The sequence below is a fragment of the Leuresthes tenuis genome, unplaced genomic scaffold, assembly GCF_036924035.1.
Source record: "Leuresthes tenuis unplaced genomic scaffold, fLeuTen1.0.hap1 SCAF_13, whole genome shotgun sequence".
In the NCBI taxonomy this organism is placed as follows: Eukaryota; Metazoa; Chordata; class Actinopteri; order Atheriniformes; family Atherinopsidae; genus Leuresthes; species Leuresthes tenuis.
Window position 1 is genome coordinate 8,373,938 of NW_027325367.1, and position 20,813 is coordinate 8,394,750.

The 20,813-nt window shown below is 40.4% G+C and overlaps 1 protein-coding gene across 2 annotated transcripts in view; it reads left to right on the plus strand.

Moving 5' to 3' along the window:
* The window catches only part of fut8b (fucosyltransferase 8b (alpha (1,6) fucosyltransferase)), an 82,398-nt gene extending 62,814 nt beyond the window's left edge, over positions 1 to 19,584 (plus strand). For both annotated transcript variants that reach the window (XM_072362300.1, XM_072362299.1), the window contains exons 7-10: positions 7,968 to 8,214; positions 16,410 to 16,586; positions 16,682 to 16,832; positions 17,855 to 19,584. In XM_072362300.1, coding sequence (XP_072218401.1) covers positions 7,968 to 8,214; positions 16,410 to 16,586; positions 16,682 to 16,832; positions 17,855 to 18,193 — 914 coding nt within the window. In that variant the 3' untranslated portion in view covers positions 18,194 to 19,584. The remainder of the gene's footprint in view (positions 1 to 7,967; positions 8,215 to 16,409; positions 16,587 to 16,681; positions 16,833 to 17,854) is intronic.
* Positions 19,585 to 20,813: the final 1,229 nt, after the last annotated feature.

A 20,813-nucleotide genomic window follows, 5' to 3' on the forward strand; every position in this document is an offset into this window, starting at 1 on the left:
TGTAGATTGACTGAAGGGCATTCTGTTTTCACATTTTCCTGCAACGTCAACATTTTCCTGGCAAAAGTTTATTTTGGCATCAATATTTAATGTTGTGTTGAATGTGAAATTGTGCTTTTCGAGGCACTCTAGTACTTTTGCAAGTTTCTTTCTACATTTTACACAACCAGCTAATAATATAGGTCGAGTATTTAGTCTTACTGTAAATATCTACTCTCTCCAACAAGAAAACTGGGGTATCTGCAGGCTATGCTTCCAAAGATTGTAAATAGCAATGCAAGTTCTGGGCTGTAATAGTTTCTTAAACTAAACTTCCAAGCTCATAGTTCACATTCATACACTTTTACCTGTAGTAGCACACGTATACCAGCATAACCAGGCGGTATTTGTCGAAGGGTATTTGTTTTAGGGTCGAGTTGAAAAGCTTGTGCAACTTTCACAATTTCCTGCATTTTCAGACCCAAGTCCTGAAAGTAGATACAGAGGATGAAATTAAACAGTAAAGAGAACACAAATAAAAATTACATATGTTGTGGAAACTGATCCAGTTCTATGTATTTGTCAGTTAAAAATTAATCTGAACCCTTGAACCCGTCAAAATCTTGTGTTACACCAGCATGCAGCGATAACTTGCAGCTAAGTGTTTCTGGTGACGTTTAGTTGGTCCTACACATCAGCTCAGACAAATTTCAGCTAATTTCTCCCGTGCAGAACAACCTCAGCTCAGATGCTGTTAGGTTTCCTCTGATTACCTGCTCACCTAAAGTCCTTCCACAACTGCTCTGTTGGATTTAGATAATTCCAAAACATGAACTTTATTCTTCGAGACATTATTTGATAAAAAGGACTTCCACATGTTGGGTTGTTGTCTCGCTACATGACCCACTTTCTCTGAGATTCGGTTGATGAACAGATGTCCAGATATATTCCTTTAGAATTCACTGGTGTAATTTGGGATTTATGGTTCTGTAGGCGATGGCAAACTAGCCCAGATGCAGCAAAACAAGCCCAAACCATGATACCATCACTCAGTTTCACTAATGGAATAATGCTGGAATACGGTGATTTTGTTTATCCACTTTAACTTTGCACTAGAAAGTTCTGTTTTAGTCTCAGTCATTCTCTAATGCATTTTTCATACATTCTTAAGGCTTGTCCACCTGATCATAAGCAAACTTCAGTTGTTGTTTTTGGAAGCCAGTGCAGCCCTTCCATTACATACGGTGTTGTCATGATGGCGGACGGACATCAGTCAACGTGAGAAAGGTCTTTAGTTGTGTACAAATTATCATGGCTGAACTGTCTTAAGGAGAGTTAGACTGATCTTGACAATCTGTCCAACTCTTCCCATGTTAAGGAATCTTGTTATTTCACTAAAAAGGCATACCGCCAGACCAGAGCTGACATCAGGCGCAGGTGTTCAAGACACAAAGCTCATCAAGCTCCTTAAGTGCTTTACGTGCAGGTGTAGTTTTGGAGCTACAATTTCTAGTCTCCAGTGACATATCCCAAATATAAAAGACAGTGTCCACTCTCGTGATTATAAAACCACCACTTTAAACACCTCCCTTCAATTTTAACTTCAGGTTAATGGCTAAACCTAAAGGTTTTCATATTTCAGCCTCTTAAAGGACTCCTTTAAGGACTCTTTAAGTCATTTTTCATGTAGAAACATACATTTTAAAGCTTTACAGGGAGATGTGATAAATGTGCAACACGTCTCAGTCACAGAGGTTGTATATGAATATGTGTGCATGCTCAGTAGGGCTGAGGGAGAAGGACAGTAGGGCTTAAATTCGTAGACGACTAATTTAATAGTCGATGTGTAATTTTTTTTCTTTGTTTTTCTCTCAAAACTGCTGCGGCACCTTCCACAGCTGTGTCTGCCTTTCTGTCCTTGACACACCTGCGCAGTAGTGGTAACCGGGGGTCAGCCGTAATGTCACAGGAAGTTAAACCAGACGGGCTCTGGTATCATGGCTACCCGGCTACGGAGCTCAAAAGTGTGGGAGCATTTTAAGAAAACTAAAGACAAATGTGTACAATGCAATATCTGCAAGGCAGAACTTGCCGTCCACGGCAGCATAATGACGATGCACGAGCACCTGAAAAGGATGCATGTTGTTGTGGCTGATTGTGAAGAAGGACCGTCATCTTCTTAAGCTAACTGGCTAGTTAGCTGCTAAAATTATTAGCGTAAACAGAGTTACTTGCTACTTATTCATATTGATGGCTGTAAACGTTAACATTAACGATGACGTACACATATTTCATGTGTATTCTATAACGTTATAACAGTGATGTGTTTGAATAAGAACGCTAATGTTTTCTAACGTTCCGTTTCAGTGCTAAAAAAGTACGTTCATCTTCAACGGACGGTTTTGGTACAAAGCTAGCTACATGCACACCTAAGCAAGCAAATGTCCTGACTGAGTCCATACTGAACATGTTGGTGTTATATTTGAGTCAGTGAGACCAAAACCTTTTGTGAATAATTCCTTAGTTTCAGGTGCCTACCTCATTTGATTTTAATGCAGCTATGTTTGATGCCAGAGACAAATGAAGGAAAGAAAAACCTAAAAAAAAACCTTAAGTATTTATTTTTGTGTGTTTGCTACACAGTTAAATAATTGTTTGTTGCAACAAGCTGCATATTTCATTAAAGGGTTAATGAAATATGACATTAACTGTCTTTTTTTTAGTTGGCATATATACCTTAAACACTCCAAGCTGAAAGATAATGATGGTTATATAAGAGCAACGGCATCCTGGTGCGATAAGCTGTATGTTTCACATTCAATATACTTATGATCCGATTAGTCGACTAATAAAAAAAATAATAAATCAGTGATTAGTCGACTATTAAAATAATAATTTGTGGCAACCCTACTGTCCCTGTTATTCACTTGGTCTTAATTTACTGATTGCAACAAACCTGTCTTGCATTTGTCAATAGTTCCCCCTCAGTATATATTCTGCCCCAATTCCCTTGTCCACTGCCAGATCCTTATCATCATAGTGGTTGCTTCCCCTCTTGTCAGTTCGCCTTCTGTGTTTGATTAAGTTCAATGTTTAGCCCCTGGTTTCCCTGCTCCGGCAGCACCTTTTGTTATGGTTCAATAAAACGTCCAGTTCCGGCACCTGCCTGGCTGCTACCTGTTTGGGCAGCATTTGGGCACTTCGCATCCACTCAACATGTCTGAGGAAAGTCACAGCATGTCCTAAATTGTTTGTTTCGTAATCGTTTATTGCAGCCTGGCGACTGTGGTGGTTAGAAGTAAATGGGTCTCCCCGACGATAAAAAGGAAGCAGAATCACTTTTGAATGAATCAAAACTGTGATATTTTTTTTTTTTTAATGGATCTTTCTACTGCATATGTTTGTTTGCCTTTACTGAGCTGACAAAACAGAAGCACTTGAAATCGAGATCAGTTATTCCTTCGAGGTTTTACTGTAACCTCCCCCCTTCAATCACTTTCTCTCTCTTACCTTTTCTGTTCTCATCGCTGCATCCTTTCAGCTCTTCATTTTTCTCCTATTGCTTCATTTGACTTGTGCTCTCCTGGGCTCTCTCTTCTTATCTCCTGCACTCCGACTGCCTTCCCTCTATTATTTCTTGCCTTTCATGTGTCCTTTTCCTCTATTTGATGTGTTTTTCTGCTCTTGTGTGTTTAAAAGCTGCCTCTCATAGATCCATATGTGTTATGGCTGCTCACACCCAACAGAACCCCCTCCCCTCCTTAGGCCTTTTAGCATTCTGAATGGTTTTCCTTATCATAACCCACGGTTAGCAGGAGGAGTAGTTTTTTTTATAATCAAGTCAGCTAAACTAGATGGGCATAGCTAATTTAAGCATTTTGAATACTTGGCTGTGCCAGTGGTCAGTGGCCTGCTGTGTGTACAGTGCAGGCAAGCACAATCCTTGGAGCACCAGACCACAAAGGAATGCTAAAGCCTTGGATTAATACATTTTTATAAACTGAATTTCTTACTAATTAAGTGTAATGTTTGCCCATAGTGAATACTGATTGCTTGCAGAGGTGTAAATGCAAGTCTCTAAATTCCTGGATGGAATGGAGCTCTGCACCTTGAGGACACTATTATATTGTAATTTTCAGATTTTGTTTCTCCCAAACTCCTCCTTTTGCTGTGTAATTTCGTGACAAACACCGACTGTTTGTGCTCATACAGAAACGCACTCGAATCTCCTTCGCTGGGTCGTTTCTTTCTATTGTTTGTGTTTACATGGAAAATTGACTTTTCTGATACTTAATACAGCAGACCCACTAAATTCCAATTTCCTCATATATCTTAACACGGGTAGCCCACTTTCTGTTAAGTGTTTCCGCTGGGATGTGAGACATTTATAGACTAAGAGAAGATGCATGGCGTATGCATCTGTGACTGGGTATTTCTGTCAGGGAAACATACTGCTTGGGGGGAACATCAAAGATGGAGTCATTATGGGACCTGCTGATTTTCTTCCCTCAAATGTGAAATGGAAAAACAAAACATTACACAAAATCCACAATGATACAATCATTTGTTTCTCTGCAGAGGTAAACTGGTGGGAGTCTAAAGAATAGAAACTGAAATAATCGAGAAGAGAAAACAAGTAGTGGGAAAATTAAAATATGCATATAATGGAGTCTGGAAATATTTAGATGCTGGCAAAGGTTTTCTTTTTAACCGTATAACCCAAACCACTCTTTAACCCAAACCACATAAAAAAAATAGCAGGTAGGTACACACAACCAGCTTAGAGAGAGGGCTTAGGAATTACAGCTGTTTAACACATGTATATAGAGAGAGATGTTTTAATGGGATCAAATATTACCGGGCATATTTAATCAGCTTTTAATGGAATAATTATATTTAACACTTTTTCAATAATTCTTTTCAAGAAATGACTGGGAGTAGTGTGGAAGCCCTGAACATCAGGAAAGACTGGGGTTTCCTCTTTTTTTCATATTTCCAGGTCTAAACTGCAATGGTTTTTAGTTTGTTTGTAGATCTTTTAGGCTGGTCTTCAGTGGGTAAAAGGATGGTCAGTAAGGTTGAGATCAGTTGACTGTCTAAGCATTTCTCAACACATCAAGCAGACGGTACATTCCTACGCTCTTCAGAACTCATGTGGCCGCTTCTCTCTTCTGTCTCATCATCAGTGAGCACTTGTATCCCGGTGCCTCTGGACGCGATCCTTGCCCATACTATCACACTGCATCCGCATGCATTACAGATCACGTTTTCTGCTTTGGATCATAAATAATTCCAAGCATTCTCCGCAGAGCAGATTGATTTATGTTTCATTTGTCTAATGAATGTTGTTCCAGAAATGGTCCAGCTTTTTTTTGGGCAAAGTATAATCTGCTCTCCTTACTCTTGAGGTCTGTGAGTGGTTTGTGCCTTCCATGAACTCTCTGTATTTCCCCCTACAAACTTGCCTCATTATGGTAGATGTGGAATATGCTACTTCCTGGAGAGTTTTCTTAACTTGACTGGATGTTGTAAAGTGCCATGTAGAGGTGTGATCTTGTGATCATCCACCATCTTGTCATTCACGGGCATCCAGGCCTTTTTATCTTGATGATTTCAAGTGCATTCCTCTTTTCCTCAGACTGTACAAAGCTGTTGATTTGGCCTCTCCTAATATTGATCGCCTGCTGTGGGTTCACAGCAACACGTTTCTTATAAAATCATCCCTCTTTTGCACGCTTTACTTGATGAATAAATAGCCAAGGAATAATCCACAATTTTCTCATTCACACAAAATAGTGAGCTACAAATACAAATCTGATTACATTTGATAATATTCTCATTAAGTAATGTGAGGGATATGAGTGGGAACTGACTCACTTTATCTCTGAATACTTGATCCCCACCCAGGTTTTCGACATGTCTATTTATTTCATGTTTTTTTCTTTTTGACACAGGAAACCAAAGTCAAAAGTGGTTTCAGTTGGAAACCGTAACCACAAGTCTGAGCACATATTCTCACCAGTTTTTAGGACTTGCCTAGTTTTGAGCCTCAGTGCTCATGACAACATTCTGACAGAAGTGTAAAGGAAATGAGCTTTGATACCCATTCCTACTGTCTAAAAGTTACTTTTATGTTTAATTGACAGCGGCGATTAGAACCTTTGTAGCCTTGCTCTGACGGAATAAATTTGAACAAAAGACAAAGGGGAAAGCAGTCTTTTTGTGGAACAATGGCTAGTTGATCAAAGAGCTAATTTGCCAAAGACAGTGAATGTCTTTGAGGTTCTCTGTAGAGATATTTTGGCCTTATATTTGAATCTGAAAGCAACAGGAGAAACATAATGTCCCCTTCCATGTAAAGACAGACCTTCAAGTTCATTAACTCTCTCTCAAATGTATTATGAATGGAGAGACTCTCTATTTTGTCTGTACGGTGTCAGTCTTGGTTCTCCAGTTCATACTCTCTTATGAAACATTGAATTGACCCAGTAAAGATCATAGACTTAAATATGATACAGGAATTCTGTGTCAGTGCAGACCCATATGTTAAAAGGGATGTTACATACAGGAAATTTACCCACAGGCTTTTGAGTTGAGCAACATTAACATTTTGTGGAGCTTTGTGCTCTAATTAGGTAGCAGTGGGATGAAGACATGCTGCAAATCTGTACATTTGTGCCAAGAAGTGCTGGCCTCAAAATATGCCCATTCCCCCTTATGTGAATGATGCCAGTGCTGTTATATAAGCAAAGACAGGCCTGGGAATACTTTTTTCTGTTCAATATTTAATGCTTTTACCAATTTATATTCAGTTCATGCTCCGGCATATACACACACAAATTTAAGCCTCTGTTTCCGTCCTTGTTTTTAAAATGTTTTTTTTTTCATGTACCCTTTATGTGAAAGGCCATCTTTAATGACTCATTATGCCATTTATTTGTAAGTGTCTTCTAAAGTCTGTGTTTGTAGCTGTATGAGGGTCTGCCTGTGGCACTTGTAACCAAAAACCACTTTAGTGTGACACCGAACAGGCCGCAAACTTGTTACTGACGGAAATCAAGGGTCTTTAACCACACAAACACACACAAAACTGTGCTCAGGGTTTAAGACTGAAAGAGAGTGAAGGTCATGTTTGCCAGGCATATCCCCTTCTGGTAAGATGTGATTAGCTGGAACTCTTTGTGTGTGCTTGAGAGTGTGAATGCATATTTCTTTTTATTGTTGTTCTCATTGGATCCACATTAGTTATCACTGTCAGACCACCTTTTTCCCTTCTGTTCAGAAGATCCTGTACATGCGCACGTTTACATGCTTGTGCATGCAGTCCCATTTGGTTCACACGTGCAGGTGTGCGTTAGCTGCATGTAAGTCTTTGTGTGCAGATCATTTGGGGAGGCCTGGCAGAGCGTGGGGGCGTTCTGCTGTCCAAAGGGGTGACCTTCATAATCAGCTTTGCTCAGTCCTCTGCTTGGGGCTTCTTCCAAGCAGGACTCAGCCTTAGGGAGGCCAGTTTCAGACGACAAGTAAACCCTCTATTACCCCTCCAGTCCAGGTCACTTCCAATTTTAAAACACTGTGGCCGGGTTTGCACTGAAACCTGCAAGAGGAAAATGAGTGCTGATGAATTGTTGGAGCCATTTCTCAACCGAAAATGACAAACATTTTCAGCTTCAGCCCCTCAAATTGAGCTTTTCATTTCTTTTCAGTTTTCCAGTGTAAAAGGAGCATATTTGGCTTTCAGTTTGTCAGTTTGACAAAAAAAAACTATTTCAAGTTGCTATTGGTGACTAAGGGAAATTCTTATGAGCATTTTTCAAGTTTCAAGTTTTTCATATTGTGATGACTGCACTACTGATACATGATAAAAGACTATGAAGGGCAAAAAGAATTTAAAAAAAAAAGCCAGCATGAATGAAAATACATATGTTATACCCCTGAACTTGAATCTGTTGTCTCATTCTCTACCTACTCCTGTTTGGTCTACTCAGGAGAGGCTCATGATAAGGACGTCCAAGTGGTGGAGTTGCCCATAGTGGACAGTTTGCACCCTCGGCCCCCTTACCTACCTCTGGCGATCCCTGAGGACCTGGCCCCACGCCTGCAGCGTCTGCACGGTGACCCGTCCGTCTGGTGGGTGTCCCAGTTTGTCAAATACCTGGTCCGCCCTCAGGCATGGCTAGAGAAGGAGATCCAGCAGACTACTGCCAAGCTGGGCTTCAAACATCCCATCATTGGGTAAGGATGCTCGGTTTTTTCATTTGTGTGTGCATGGCCTTGCCTTCGCCTTCTTATGTGGTTATAAATACTTAAATGATAAGGATTCTGTTTCTATGGTATTCCTCCATATTAAAGATAACTAAGTGCTTCACTATGAAAGAAAACAGAAACAAGCAGGAATGCAGATGTAAAGTGTTAAAGCCTTAAGGGCTGTGGTGGAAAACAAACACTGAATTGGGTGAGGTTAATACAAGGTTAATACAGCAGCGTTAAAAGTACCTTAATTTGATGGTAGTTTTTTATTTTTTATTTTCAACCTTTATTCATCCTTGCAAGGCTTTAACTTTTCATTACTTCATCGTTTACACTCATCCAGCTCATGCAAATGGAGTGGTTTAAAGAAATTTCATCACCCTGTGCTCATCACTCAGTGCTTTTTTTCAAAAAGCAATTTGTTTGATCATAGCTTGTTTTTGTTGTTATTGATCCCAGATGTACGTACTTGATATTTATAGTTTCATTTAAAGCAGTTGTATAACTAAACACTAAAGGCAATTTTCCAAATTAGTAAATTCAAATCTGATAAGGAAAGAGAACCTTTATCAATGAAAATAGTGGCCTGGAAGTTGTATTTTCATCTTCAATAGTATATTTTCCTTGTGAAAAAAATCCCAGGAAAAGTCTGAACACTACAACTTATTTGCAGTTATCAAGCACCGTCTTTCTAGTCAAAACCATTCAACTGTGTCACTGACTCAGCTGTTATCTACAAACTTACAAGCTGTATTTATTACTTGTTTATTTTTAGACCCAAATGCACATTCCTGTTTATATTCCATTTCTTCAGAATCTATCCACAGCTAAAAATAGTTCTAAATGCTCTTTTTCCTCACCTCCTCTTTGCTTAATTTCAAAGCGCCTGATTGTTTTTGGAGAATACTTTGCAAGAGATGCATCGGTCGATCCACTCATGTCTGGAATCAGACAGCTTCTGATTTTTATCACATTTTTCTCAAGAAATTGGATATATATCAGATTCTTTGCTGATTAATTTTACACACACAAGCCGCAGAGTGGCTCACGTCTTATGCACAGTGACATTAAGATAGCTGCCATACACACTCAGCCTGGAGGGGTTTTTTATTTTTATTTCCACAGAATGGGTGTATGTGCAGAGAGCTAGAAAAAGAAGAGCAGTCTTTGTCTCTAAAGCATGACGTGAACTACACCTGCTCCTAAGATGTTCACAGATTCAAACTTCCTAGTTCTATAACAAACAATGCCTCTCTCCAACTGTAGGAGGGTATCGAGCTACAAGCTTACTTTGGTCAAAATAAGACGTTGGATAAATAACATTGATTTTCATGTAAAGCCAGCTGTGAGGCGAGTGCACAGAGGCCTCCTACAAAGTGGATACTGAAAAGAGCAGCAGTTCTCTTCCTTTGATGTTAAACAAACTGAGATTTACAGCAAATTATTTGGAATGAGATTAAGTCTGTGTAGTTGGTACAGTTTGGAAAGTTGCTTAATAGTTGATGATAACGAAAATAATTAGATTTTCCATTAAGTCCCAATCTTTAGGCTCAATCCAAAATTTAAAAAAAGAAAGTAAAACAAAACAAAAATGAATTCAGCCATACATCCATCTTTGCCATATTTGAACCAGAGAATGATTCTGAAGAAAGCAGAAGGATATATTTAAGGTCATATGCATGTTGTCATCATAATGATAATGTATTCACTTCCTATGCTTTCAATAATCCAGGGACTGCTAGTTGCAGGAGCCAGGCTCGCTCAGAACTGTCAGCTAGGCCAGATTTCCCAGTGTTAGTCTGGTTTCCTGGATTAACTGCACACAGCAGAAGCGAGATCGACGCAACACTTAGCAATTCGACCGACAGCAACCTTCTCGCAGCACATGCAAATGAGCTGCACAGCCCTTGCCTGCAAGTAGTAAGGAGTGGTTGGTGCTGGTTTCTCCAAACAGTCTGCAGAGCAGATACAGGCTTTCAGGAATACAGACTCACATCAGAAATCCTCTGCCATAGCAGTGATCTGATCTGCCCATCTTTATTCCAGAGAGACCACTCCTTTACCCAGACATGGTATGGACCCTATTGCAAGTTAACCTAAATGGTAGCAAAATGTTCCTCTAGTTGTTTCTTTTTTGTAACACTTGCTTTTCCAGCCTTTTGTTGCCCCTGTTTCAACTTTTTTGAGGAGCGTTGCTTTCATCAAAGTCAAACAAGAGCTTTTATTTTTCATGAAATAGCTAAATGTCTCACTTTCAACATTTGATACATTCTCTATTTTCTTTTGCCAAAAAAAAAACCTGCATTCTGTTTCTACCTACATTTTACGCAATGTCCCAACTTAATTAAAAGGTGGGCTTGTATCTTGGCTCAAATGGTGCAGATGAAAAGATACAAGCCAGCTCAAATCTGTCGTCAGTGGAACTGATTACTGCTTTTATTCTTACTGCATAGGCTGTGCCGTCTCCAGAGAGTCTGCTCGCGTCTTTTGAAACTGATTTGGAAGTTCTTGTTGTCCAGTGCAGCATAATTACTCGTTAATGTGAAGCGGCCAGATCCAATGAGAAGCCCCCATCTGAGAATGCATGCTGACAGAATATTTCAGTCCACTTCTGACAGTAGCTTACTAAGAAACCTGTTAGGCATGTCAAGGTGTTTACTCACTTGTTTACTTTCCGCTGAATCCCTGTCAGGCGCTCCGTCAACCAACATTCATGTTTTTCTTCTAAACACCCTTTTGACTCATGAATAATTCTTCCCAGCAGCAATTCAAACCTGGATCAGATTAGACTTTGCAGAGGATTTTCATCTGTTGTTTTAACCCATCATCTGGCAGATGAGAGTGACTTGTATATGACCATATGAAGACAATACACATTATAAAGGATTAGCTGCCAGTCGTGGGAAAGTATGTGAAATGATTTCCAGGTACTGCTGAGATCATCTTAAATTTCTTCAGCGTCCCATGAGTCTGACATCGCCCGCTCAGACTTTACAGCGGAATAGTTTGTGAAATCAGATCATCACATTCATATGTTCAGTCTCTGTGCCAGCTTCTTTCCCTTCATAGTTCTCTTTATGGCATCTTCTTTGCATTTTGCTGCAAGCACTCATCACTGGTCTCTTGTTCTCTCTGTAGCTCTCCTTAGTTTCTACTTCTTTGCCTTTCATTATCTCTGCGTCCCTTGCCTCATCGTCCTGTCCCTTTTTGACCCTCAGCAGCCCACTTTTTTTTTTAAGATGGTATATATTTTGCTTGAATCCTTCTTAACTTATTCAATCCCCCTTTCTTCTCACATTCCCTCAGTTGTGCCTGTTCCTCTGTCTTCGTTTGTTCACTTAGCTCCAGGATTTTTCACATTTTTTTCACATTCTCCCTGGTGTTCCCTAGGCATACATTTCTACCCACATTTCTTTTGCTCTCATAGTTTCTCACACATCTCTATCACTACTCTAGCACACCCACACATATCTCACCCTTTTCTCCCTCCGTATCACAAGGGAAAGGTTTATTGAAATGAAGAGCTGGGTAGAATAAAGTTTTTATTTCCCCCTTACCTTTTTAGCTCTCAATACATCCTCTCCACTCTGCAGTGATGTTGCAACAAAGTGCCTCTGTGCTTCTATCAGCCTTGTGGAGGAAGGCGATACAAGTGTGCTTAGGGCTGGGTTTCAGTCAAAATATTTCGATACCGGTACCAATACGATCCCTTCACTTCGATACCGGTTCCTGAACGATACTTTTTTCGATACCAATTTTATAATATCAATTCTAACAAAAAGGAAATTACATAACAAATAACAGTACAAATTTTCAGTTTTATTTTTCAGCTCGGTATTTCAATTTCAATTTCCCGGAGGGAACCTCCCAAAGGGATTAATAAAGTTATCTATCTATTTTTCCAATCCAAGCAGTTTTCTTACAGAAAAAATTAACAAATAATTTCCAGTGCAAAACAAGTGACAGGTTGGTGTCTAATGCTATCCAACATACTGAGGATACTTTTCACTTAGCAGTTTTTCTTCAGAAAAATCAACATGTCTGCTTCCTGCACGTATTAAGTTGCAGTAACATTAAGATGAATTAATTTACCTGTTAAAATGCCACACACTGCGCCGTCCTTGGTACTCTTAGATGAAGCCGAGTCCAGTGGTTGAGATTTTCAACTATGCCGCTCGGGCTCTGTCGCGTCCACAGGCTGATTTGATTGCTGAGAGGAGGATGGCTGCGGTACCCCCTTCTTGCAGTAAAATGCAAAGCAACTTTCTGTGTAACGTTAATACAGCCAATCAAGGGTTTCATGATGAGTTCTTGATCTCTGGGTACCGAAACTTGGCACCGAAAGACGAGACATGTTTTGATACTCGGTACTACCGAAGCATTTCGGTCGGTGCCTTAAAAGAACCGAAGTTCGGTACCCATCCCTAAGTGTGTGTGGGGAAAGGTGGAGGTGTTAGGCGTAAAAGTGGGGTCGAAAGAAAGAGAGGTTGGTGTGATGAAATGGCAATAAGGTGGTGGTGGTGGAAAAGACGGGTTGATGGAGAGAGTATCAAGAGAGATGGAATGACAGCTTTTCCCCAAACCACCCAACAACAGCCAGCCAACACCCCCCCCCCCCCCCCCCCCCCCCCCCCCCCCCCCCCCCCCCCCATGCTCATCAGCACCATTCTCACTGCTGCTTCCTTTGGAACCGAGTTACAGGAAGACAGGGAGCCATAAACTAAAAAAAAAAACAGGCATCAGCAGAGGTCGATCCAGCCAATGTTTCCTGCTGCTTAATGGTGGTCAGGATATTCAGAGAGTGGAAAAGCAGGTTTGCTGCTTCTGTTGCTGATACATGATCATCACCATGGCAATATGGCTGGCAAAGGATGCATTTTATTTAGCATATCTGTAATAATGTCTTGTGCCTGGTGTAATCTATAGTGGTAGAGCCTGGACTTATAAATCTGTGTGTCCATTTATTTATTGATTTTCATTTGTTTTTGCATCCTTCAAAATATTGCATCACAGATGTTTGATGTAGATAACAAAGAAAAAAATCAATGTCTCCCAAAAAAAGTGCTGATTTTGCAAATGTTTTACACTTAGTATGTTTGAGGTTACTTTTTTTGTTTTTACAGCCTTGTATAAGCCAATTTGGCTTCCCTCTGATCACAATAAGAAGCCTGGATATTCCAAGTCTAAATTCATTTTATTTGATTATTTGTGTCTCAGTTTTTGAGTTTTCTGTTTGACTTCTTTAAAGAAAAATATATATATATATCCACACACGTGGATGAAACTTGTAAGTTTCAAGTGATTTCAGTGAGAATTGTGGGTTTTTCCTTCTTTAACTGAGGGGTACCAACAATTTTGTCCACGTGTTAATCAAAATCAGTTAAGGATGCTTCATAAAAGTTTTATCTTTTCGCATTGAAAAGACATGAGATGAGATGAGATGAGATGAAAAAAAATTAAGATGGAAACAGAAATATATAAACATGCTCTCAACAACGAGGCAGTTATACTGATGTAAACCTGTTAGAAAAGTTCTCACCTGTAGGTGTGCCAGATTGGCTCCAACAACATCCATTTTAGTCGTGGCAAGACTATGTGGCTCCTACAGTGCATAACCCACACTTCGACACCTTTTGAAAAATGGCTTTGGTTGTGTTTCCATAACAAATGCAGCCCTACCCAATACAGGGGGATCCAGGGAAGAAGGGGTTACAACGAAAAGCAAATAGATGAGCAGGAAAACTAAACAAATGCAGCTGCCACTGTGCAGCGCATCAGGGCAAACTGTGTTAGTATGATCTGGATCAGAAGAGTTCCAGGACTAAACGGATGGAACGACCTTTTAAAGGTGTTAGAATTGTATAAACTTTGCTGAGACCATCAATCCTCTTCTGGAGTAACATTGTATTCCCAAAAGCTTATTAAAGCACTTTGTGTTGTCTGCTCCTTTAATTTGTCATCTATAATTATGTTTTGATGTCAAAGCACATGCTGCATAAGCAGTGATTCTATGGCTTTTGCGTATGTAATTATGAGCAGTTTTTTTCAACGATTCAAATATTAATGGCAGCTGCTGTTAAAAAAGCTAAGTAATCCAGAGTTGCAGTCCTTTTCATAGGCATCTGATCAGCAGCCAGAGCCCTGAGGTCATTCTCCAACAAGTAATTTATTCACTCTATATGCTATTGTCACAATTTACCAGAATCAGCACTTGCTGCGTCTAGTGTGGGTGTGTTTGATGCCTTTAATGTATGCTTTTACGCCCACCATGAGAACTGCCCTGCCTTGCCAATACTGTATGAATAGACGGGAATGAATTGAATTATTGTAGCGGCAGTGTGGGTGAGTGCCGCTGCAGTCGGATGGGAGAGGAGACTAAGAGCAATGCAGTTCCTCTCTGCGGCCTCTGCTGCTCTGACAGAGAGAGAAAAGGGCAAAACAAAAAGAGGGTTCACAGTTACAATGAAATGCAGACATGAAAGAAGCCGGGGAGCAGGAGAGAGGGATCGTGACAAAGCCTGATGTCAAGACCTCTGTCCGATCAGACACTGAGACCGAATGAAATGTCTCCCTCTCACCTTCGTGAATAAAGGCGAGCATCCAGTCACTGAGTGATCTCATGCCAGATTTAGAAATTAGGAACAGCTTGTTTATTCTCTTTTATTTGAGCCTCTGAAGTACTTTTTCCACACCTGTCCCATTCTCACAACAGAGATGGAGACAACCTTGAGGTTAGAGAAGCTATTTCAATCCCAAAGTAACTGATAGATCCTGAATTGACTAGAAGACTAATGTTCTTCACCATCTGAGAATCTGCAGACCCTGGATGTTCCACCGCAGTTGTTCCCGGACAAACATGATGTGCGAGGCAGGTCCAATGGTGGAGCTGCAGAGGAAAGCAATGCAGCAACATTCACTCACTTCTCTTTAAAAAACAGAAGGTTGAAAATATCATTTTTCCTTTTTAGATTTGGAAATGTCATTTACTCCCTAAGGCAAGAGGTCACAGTGCAGATATAGTTGTGGGGTATATTTGTAATTGAATAATTCTTGACAAATAAAATTGAGTCTTAGCTTCCTTCAGTTTGATGGATGCGTCTGTGTCAGAGGAGGAGTTCCCATTCTCATTCACCCTTTGTTCTGTTTTCAAGCTGTGCTCTTTCCTCACATGTTCAGCCGGTGACGACACTCTGTCTCCTGTCGATTCTTACTGGAAGCATCAACAACGACACTGAAAACATACAGAGTCGGGCTGTTTTTTTTCTTCTGCTTTCCTTCCTTTTATTTGGTATTCTCTTTGTCACAGTTTTTTTACTTTGTTTTTCCCTCCCATCATTTTCTTTTGTTTGTTATTACATCAACAATGGGAAGATTCATTAAAGGCTTTTTCCTTTCTTTACTGAAACACCGTTGTGGTGAAAACAGGAATTTACCATCATTTTGAAAATGTTATAGCAGCAAAACTCAGATCTGGCAAATGAGTGTAATTCCTTTCAAGCTTCCCCCGTGTGTGTGTGTGTTTTCCCTCAAAAGTAAGGGCATCATTGTTGGTTGATAGTTTCCATCATCTTATATCCTTTCATTATCATTCATTTGTAAATCATCTGATCCTTATTCCAACAGCCCATAAAATGTCCTCTTATTAAATATAAAGGCTTTGCCATTTCAATCACTTAATCTCTCAATTAATTATTCGAATGAAAGTTGGTTTGCATCTGTGAAATGATTTGCACAATTAAGTATTAAAGCAGTTTGCACTAATCTTATCAATCTAAGGCTGCCTTCTTTTTTTTTTTTTTTTATAAACACACTTTATGTAATTGTGTCAAACAAGTGTAAGTATCAGCATGGAGAACAGACAGTAAGGAAAGGTCTTCATATTGAAGGATGTGTAAGCTGTGGGTGGCTTTCTATCAGGCTCCTTTCGATGTTGACCTGATCTTTTAGTTTTTAAGAAGTGCTGTTAAACCAGCCATCCAAACAGAACAACTCAGCAATATTTTATTTAACATTTAGCTGCACCATCATATCTCTGTTGCTGCTCTCTCGTGGCTGAGAAGGCAAACCCAGAAAAGCAGATAGCAAATTGCAAGGTGAAGTGACAGAAATCTCTTCGGTGATAATAGTTGTAAGATACAGTACTAGTCTGTAACCATCTGTGTCCACCCATTTGTCTGCAGAGTCCATGTGAGGAGGACAGATAAAGTGGGGACTGAGGCGGCCTTCCATCCCATAGAGGAGTACATGCTGCATGTGGAGGAACAGTTCCAGCTTCTGGCAAGACGAGTCCATGTCGACAAGAAACGGGTTTATTTGGCCACAGACGATCCCTCCCTGCTGCAAGAAGCCAAGACCAAGTTAGTGTCCAACAGTGTGTGTGCGTGTGCTGCATATGAGATGTTTAACGTGAGAACTGACTTCATTAGCTCATCTGTGTTCACGTCCCTCTCAGGTATCCAGACTATGAGTTCATCAGCGATAACTCCATCTCATGGTCGGCAGGCCTTCACAACCGCTACACTGAGAACTCGCTGAGAGGAGTCATCCTGGACATTCACTTCCTGTCCCAAACTGACTTTCTGGTCTGCACCTTCTCCTCACAGGTAAGGAGGAAGAGACGAAGCATGAAAGGGGGTTTTGTTGCGGCCTCGCTCCAAACTGAAGGTTAGGGTTTGGGGTGTGAAGATTACCTTGTATAAATCAGAACCAACAAACAAACCTACAGTTTGGTTAGAAGCGACTGCTCCTTTTTCTGGTCTCTTATTGAATTAAGGGTAGATTTATTGTTTGGATGAAAGCAGGCACAACCAGCTCACTGGATTGTTTTATGTGTGCTTGCTTGTAATCAAAGCAGCATGAAAGTGAAATAGAATGAAAATATTCTCCATTTTTTTACATAAATTCAGATCTATACAGCTGCTGGTTTCACAAACATAAAAGTGTCCACTTTTCCGGGGATATCAGCCACATCAGTCACGGCTTTGTCATGTAATAACAACAGAACCATTTGAAAGGACTAACTAATAAAAAGCGAGGTGAGACTAGAAATTCCTTGAATTTGATTGTATAAAGAGCCATAGAAAACAAGATCAGTTCATCGTGGTAAAGCTGTTAAAGCTGCAAAAACCTTTTAAAGCAGTAAAAATCCCGGCTGTCAGTTGATGTTTCCGCTTTGTCACAAGGCAAAGCAAAATGGCTTCTGTAATCCCACTCATGTGATTGTCAACAACCTCATTGTCCTATTTTCTGTCACATGTTAGAAACAGTTAGCTCATTTGACATTGCAAAGCTTTTGTCATCCACTCTTCTGATTATCTAAGCTTCTGAAGTCCTGTTCTATTGCGAGTTATAACATGGAGTGGAAAGGTTTGCTGCCAATCCTAAAAATAATATGAGCTCCTTAATTCCTGTTCACATTCTCTGCTTATTAACTCACTTGAAAGATCCAACTCAAATGAGTCACTTAGCATATTTTATCCCTCTTTTATCAGGGAAGAAATGAAACATACATGTCTGACTGGGAGCAGCTCTTATGTTCATCTTCAGGCCTTTACAGCATTATCAAGGCATTTATCAATCTTCTACATTTATGAATCAGAAATAATCCTTGGTGTTTCTTTGTCAGGTCTGCCGCGTGGCCTATGAGATTATGCAGACGCTGCATCCAGACGCCTCCTCCTTCTTCTACTCCCTGGATGACATCTACTACTTCGGAGGTCAAAATGCCCATAATCAGATCGCCATCTACCCACACCAGCCACGCAACAGCGAGGACATTCCCTTAGAGCCTGGTGACGTGATTGGCGTAGCCGGAAATCACTGGGACGGATACTCCAAAGGCATCAACCGCAAACTGGGCCGCACTGGCCTCTACCCTTCCTACAAGGTTAAGGAGAAAATTGAGACCGTGAAGTACCCAATGTACCCTGAGGCAGACAAACTGCTCAATGCTCAAAATAAGTAAAAGAGAAAAATGGGAAAAAAGGAGTGTGGAGAAACGTACAGTCTCCGGTTCCAAGGACGGAGGCTGCTCTTGTACAGAAGATTGAAGCGCCCTCAGTGCGCTAAGCTGAGAAGAAAAGAAAAAGCCTCGACGCAGGGGTGATAGGAACGAGAATGCACTCTGTGTGTTTATGTGTGTGTGTGTGTGTGTGAATGAGTGTGTGTGTTCGAACATGTGTGTGCACTTGTGTAAATGCCCGTGAATATGTAGGGACACGGAAGACTTGCACCCTACCACCGCTCCCCTGCCTGACGTTGTGACGTCGGGTCTGTAGAGATGTAGACGTGAACATTGATTTTTAAATTAAGCAAGAAAACAATGAAAAAATATACACAACTGACCAAGTTCTCCCTCCTGAGACAGCACTGGGACTACTGTAAGACTGGCTCCACACCCTGGTGTGAGCTTCAAATCAATGACTGGAAAAAAAAAGTGTTTTGATTATTTTTATTTAAATCTTTCCCGTGGTTTTGATTCTAATCTTGCCTTTTGTTTTCTTTTAGTTTTTTTTTATTTACTGAATGTACTGTACCCTCTTGTTGCCATGCTCAACACTCCTCTCCCCTCTTCCTCCTCTTACTGTGCTTCCTCCATCTCACCTCTTCATGTGCAATTAATTTTACAAAACCATATTGTGCTTTTATCAAGTGTTTTTAACAGTCTTAATTTTGTATGTATGGGCTTGTGCATTCTATACTGTACAGTGTGTGTGTGTGTGTGTGTGTGTGTGTGTGAGAGAGCGAGAGAGTGAGAGACAGACGGAGAGGATGGACTTGTGTGAGCCTGTGTGTTTAAGGGGCCATGTCACTACGAGGTGCCTGGTTATTGGTGAGCAGTGCGTGTTTTTATTTCTTTCTTTCCCACTCGACTGAATAGTGTTTGTGTGGCCAGCGGGAGACTGACCGTGACAGTGGGAACTGCCCTCAGCCTACAGCACTTGGAACAAATGATGAATTCCAGTCACACCGCTGGTGACCATTTGTGAACTATGGTAAGGTTATGTGGAGTACGGTGAACTCATGGTGCACACAAACAGACACAAAAGCCGTCCTAAGGCTCACCAAAAAAAAAAAAAAGAGAGAAAAGGAAAAAAAAAAAATCCACTGAGATAATGTCATTTTTGGCATCTTTGCTGTCTCTTCTGTCCATCTTGTTTTTTTGTTCTTTGTTTCTTTTTTTTTTTACTTTGCTGTTTTAAAATAAATAAGAAAAATCTGCCTATGTTTAAAAAAAAATGCTATGTCATATCAAATTCAAACTCCCAACCATGAAGGCTTTGTTTTTTCATAACTTATGTTCTTGGGCATTGTCTTTGATTACCACAGATCGAATAAACTCGAGAAACCAACGCATTTTCCCCCTCTAGTCTGATCCTGTTTACCATCTGGCTCCTCTGTCTCATAACTGGCTACACCTGCTTGTACAATCAGCTGCATCACGAGCTGAGAATCACAGTCGTTTCATATTTGAAGACTTCCCGAAGGGCATCCATCAATTTTTGAAGAGTGAAAGTCATTACCTGAAGTTTATCTTTTGATATTGCCATAAAAAGGAGGACCCTGCATCTTAAACTGATTTGACTTAAGCATCTAAGGATTAGAGCTACGCCCAAACTTCAAAAAGTAGCAGAGGTTTGTTTTATAAATCATTCAGTGCGAGACTGAATTAATTTTCAAATCATTTCAAAGCAGAGACTCTTAAATCTGTCATTGATTTACATTTCAAACTGAGGAACAGATCAGTACCTTCAACAGAGACATCTGTCATTTGGATATGGCTTGTGACAGCTACATGAGACTTCTGCCCCACATAACAACCACTTCACCCCCGTTGAGACTGTGTAGGTACGTCAGTAAGGCATCCATTGACTTCCTGCTCTTGTCTGCTTCTCCATTTCCTACTTCCTGAATTTCTCAGTCGTTTATGATCTTGTTGTCTGTGCCTTGTTTATGGGCTGTCTTGTTATTCTCTTTCTCTGGGGCTTTGGGAGTTTCATTACCGATTCCTCTTTAATTTTCATGCTGATCTGCATGCTTCATTGGACACCCATAAGGAAAGCCACGGCGCTGGCAAAAGAGATGAGCGTTTGGTGTGAGCAAGGAACAATAACAGTTTTTATAGTTTTTTCACCACTCATGCTTGACAACAGTGCACAACCAATTTAGCCAATGTCGACAAAGCGTTCACAATGCACTTTGCACCACACAACAGTTCATTGAACATCTCTCTTCACTGGAAAGAGTCCCTTGTGGGTTTTATAAATGCGCATGCTAAATGTGGGGCACTTTAATTAAAATACACTCGTCGCTGTCACTGTGTCCTCTTACCGTCGTTTAAGAGACACGTTAGTTCCGTTAATTATTCTGTTAATTGGCCTCCATTCCCAGTAGAGTGAATTCTGGTCTTCAACAGGCAAGTTTCTGTCTTTGTATTTGTGGTCTCATTGATGCGCTGCTTTTTAAGAGCACAGGGGCCTTTTGTGGGCCTTTCACCAAAAGTTGTGTCTTAAAAGGGAAACTTTTTCAAGGACAGAAAGTTCCCAAAGCCTTGTTTTAAAAGACAGAATGATGTTTTTTCTAGT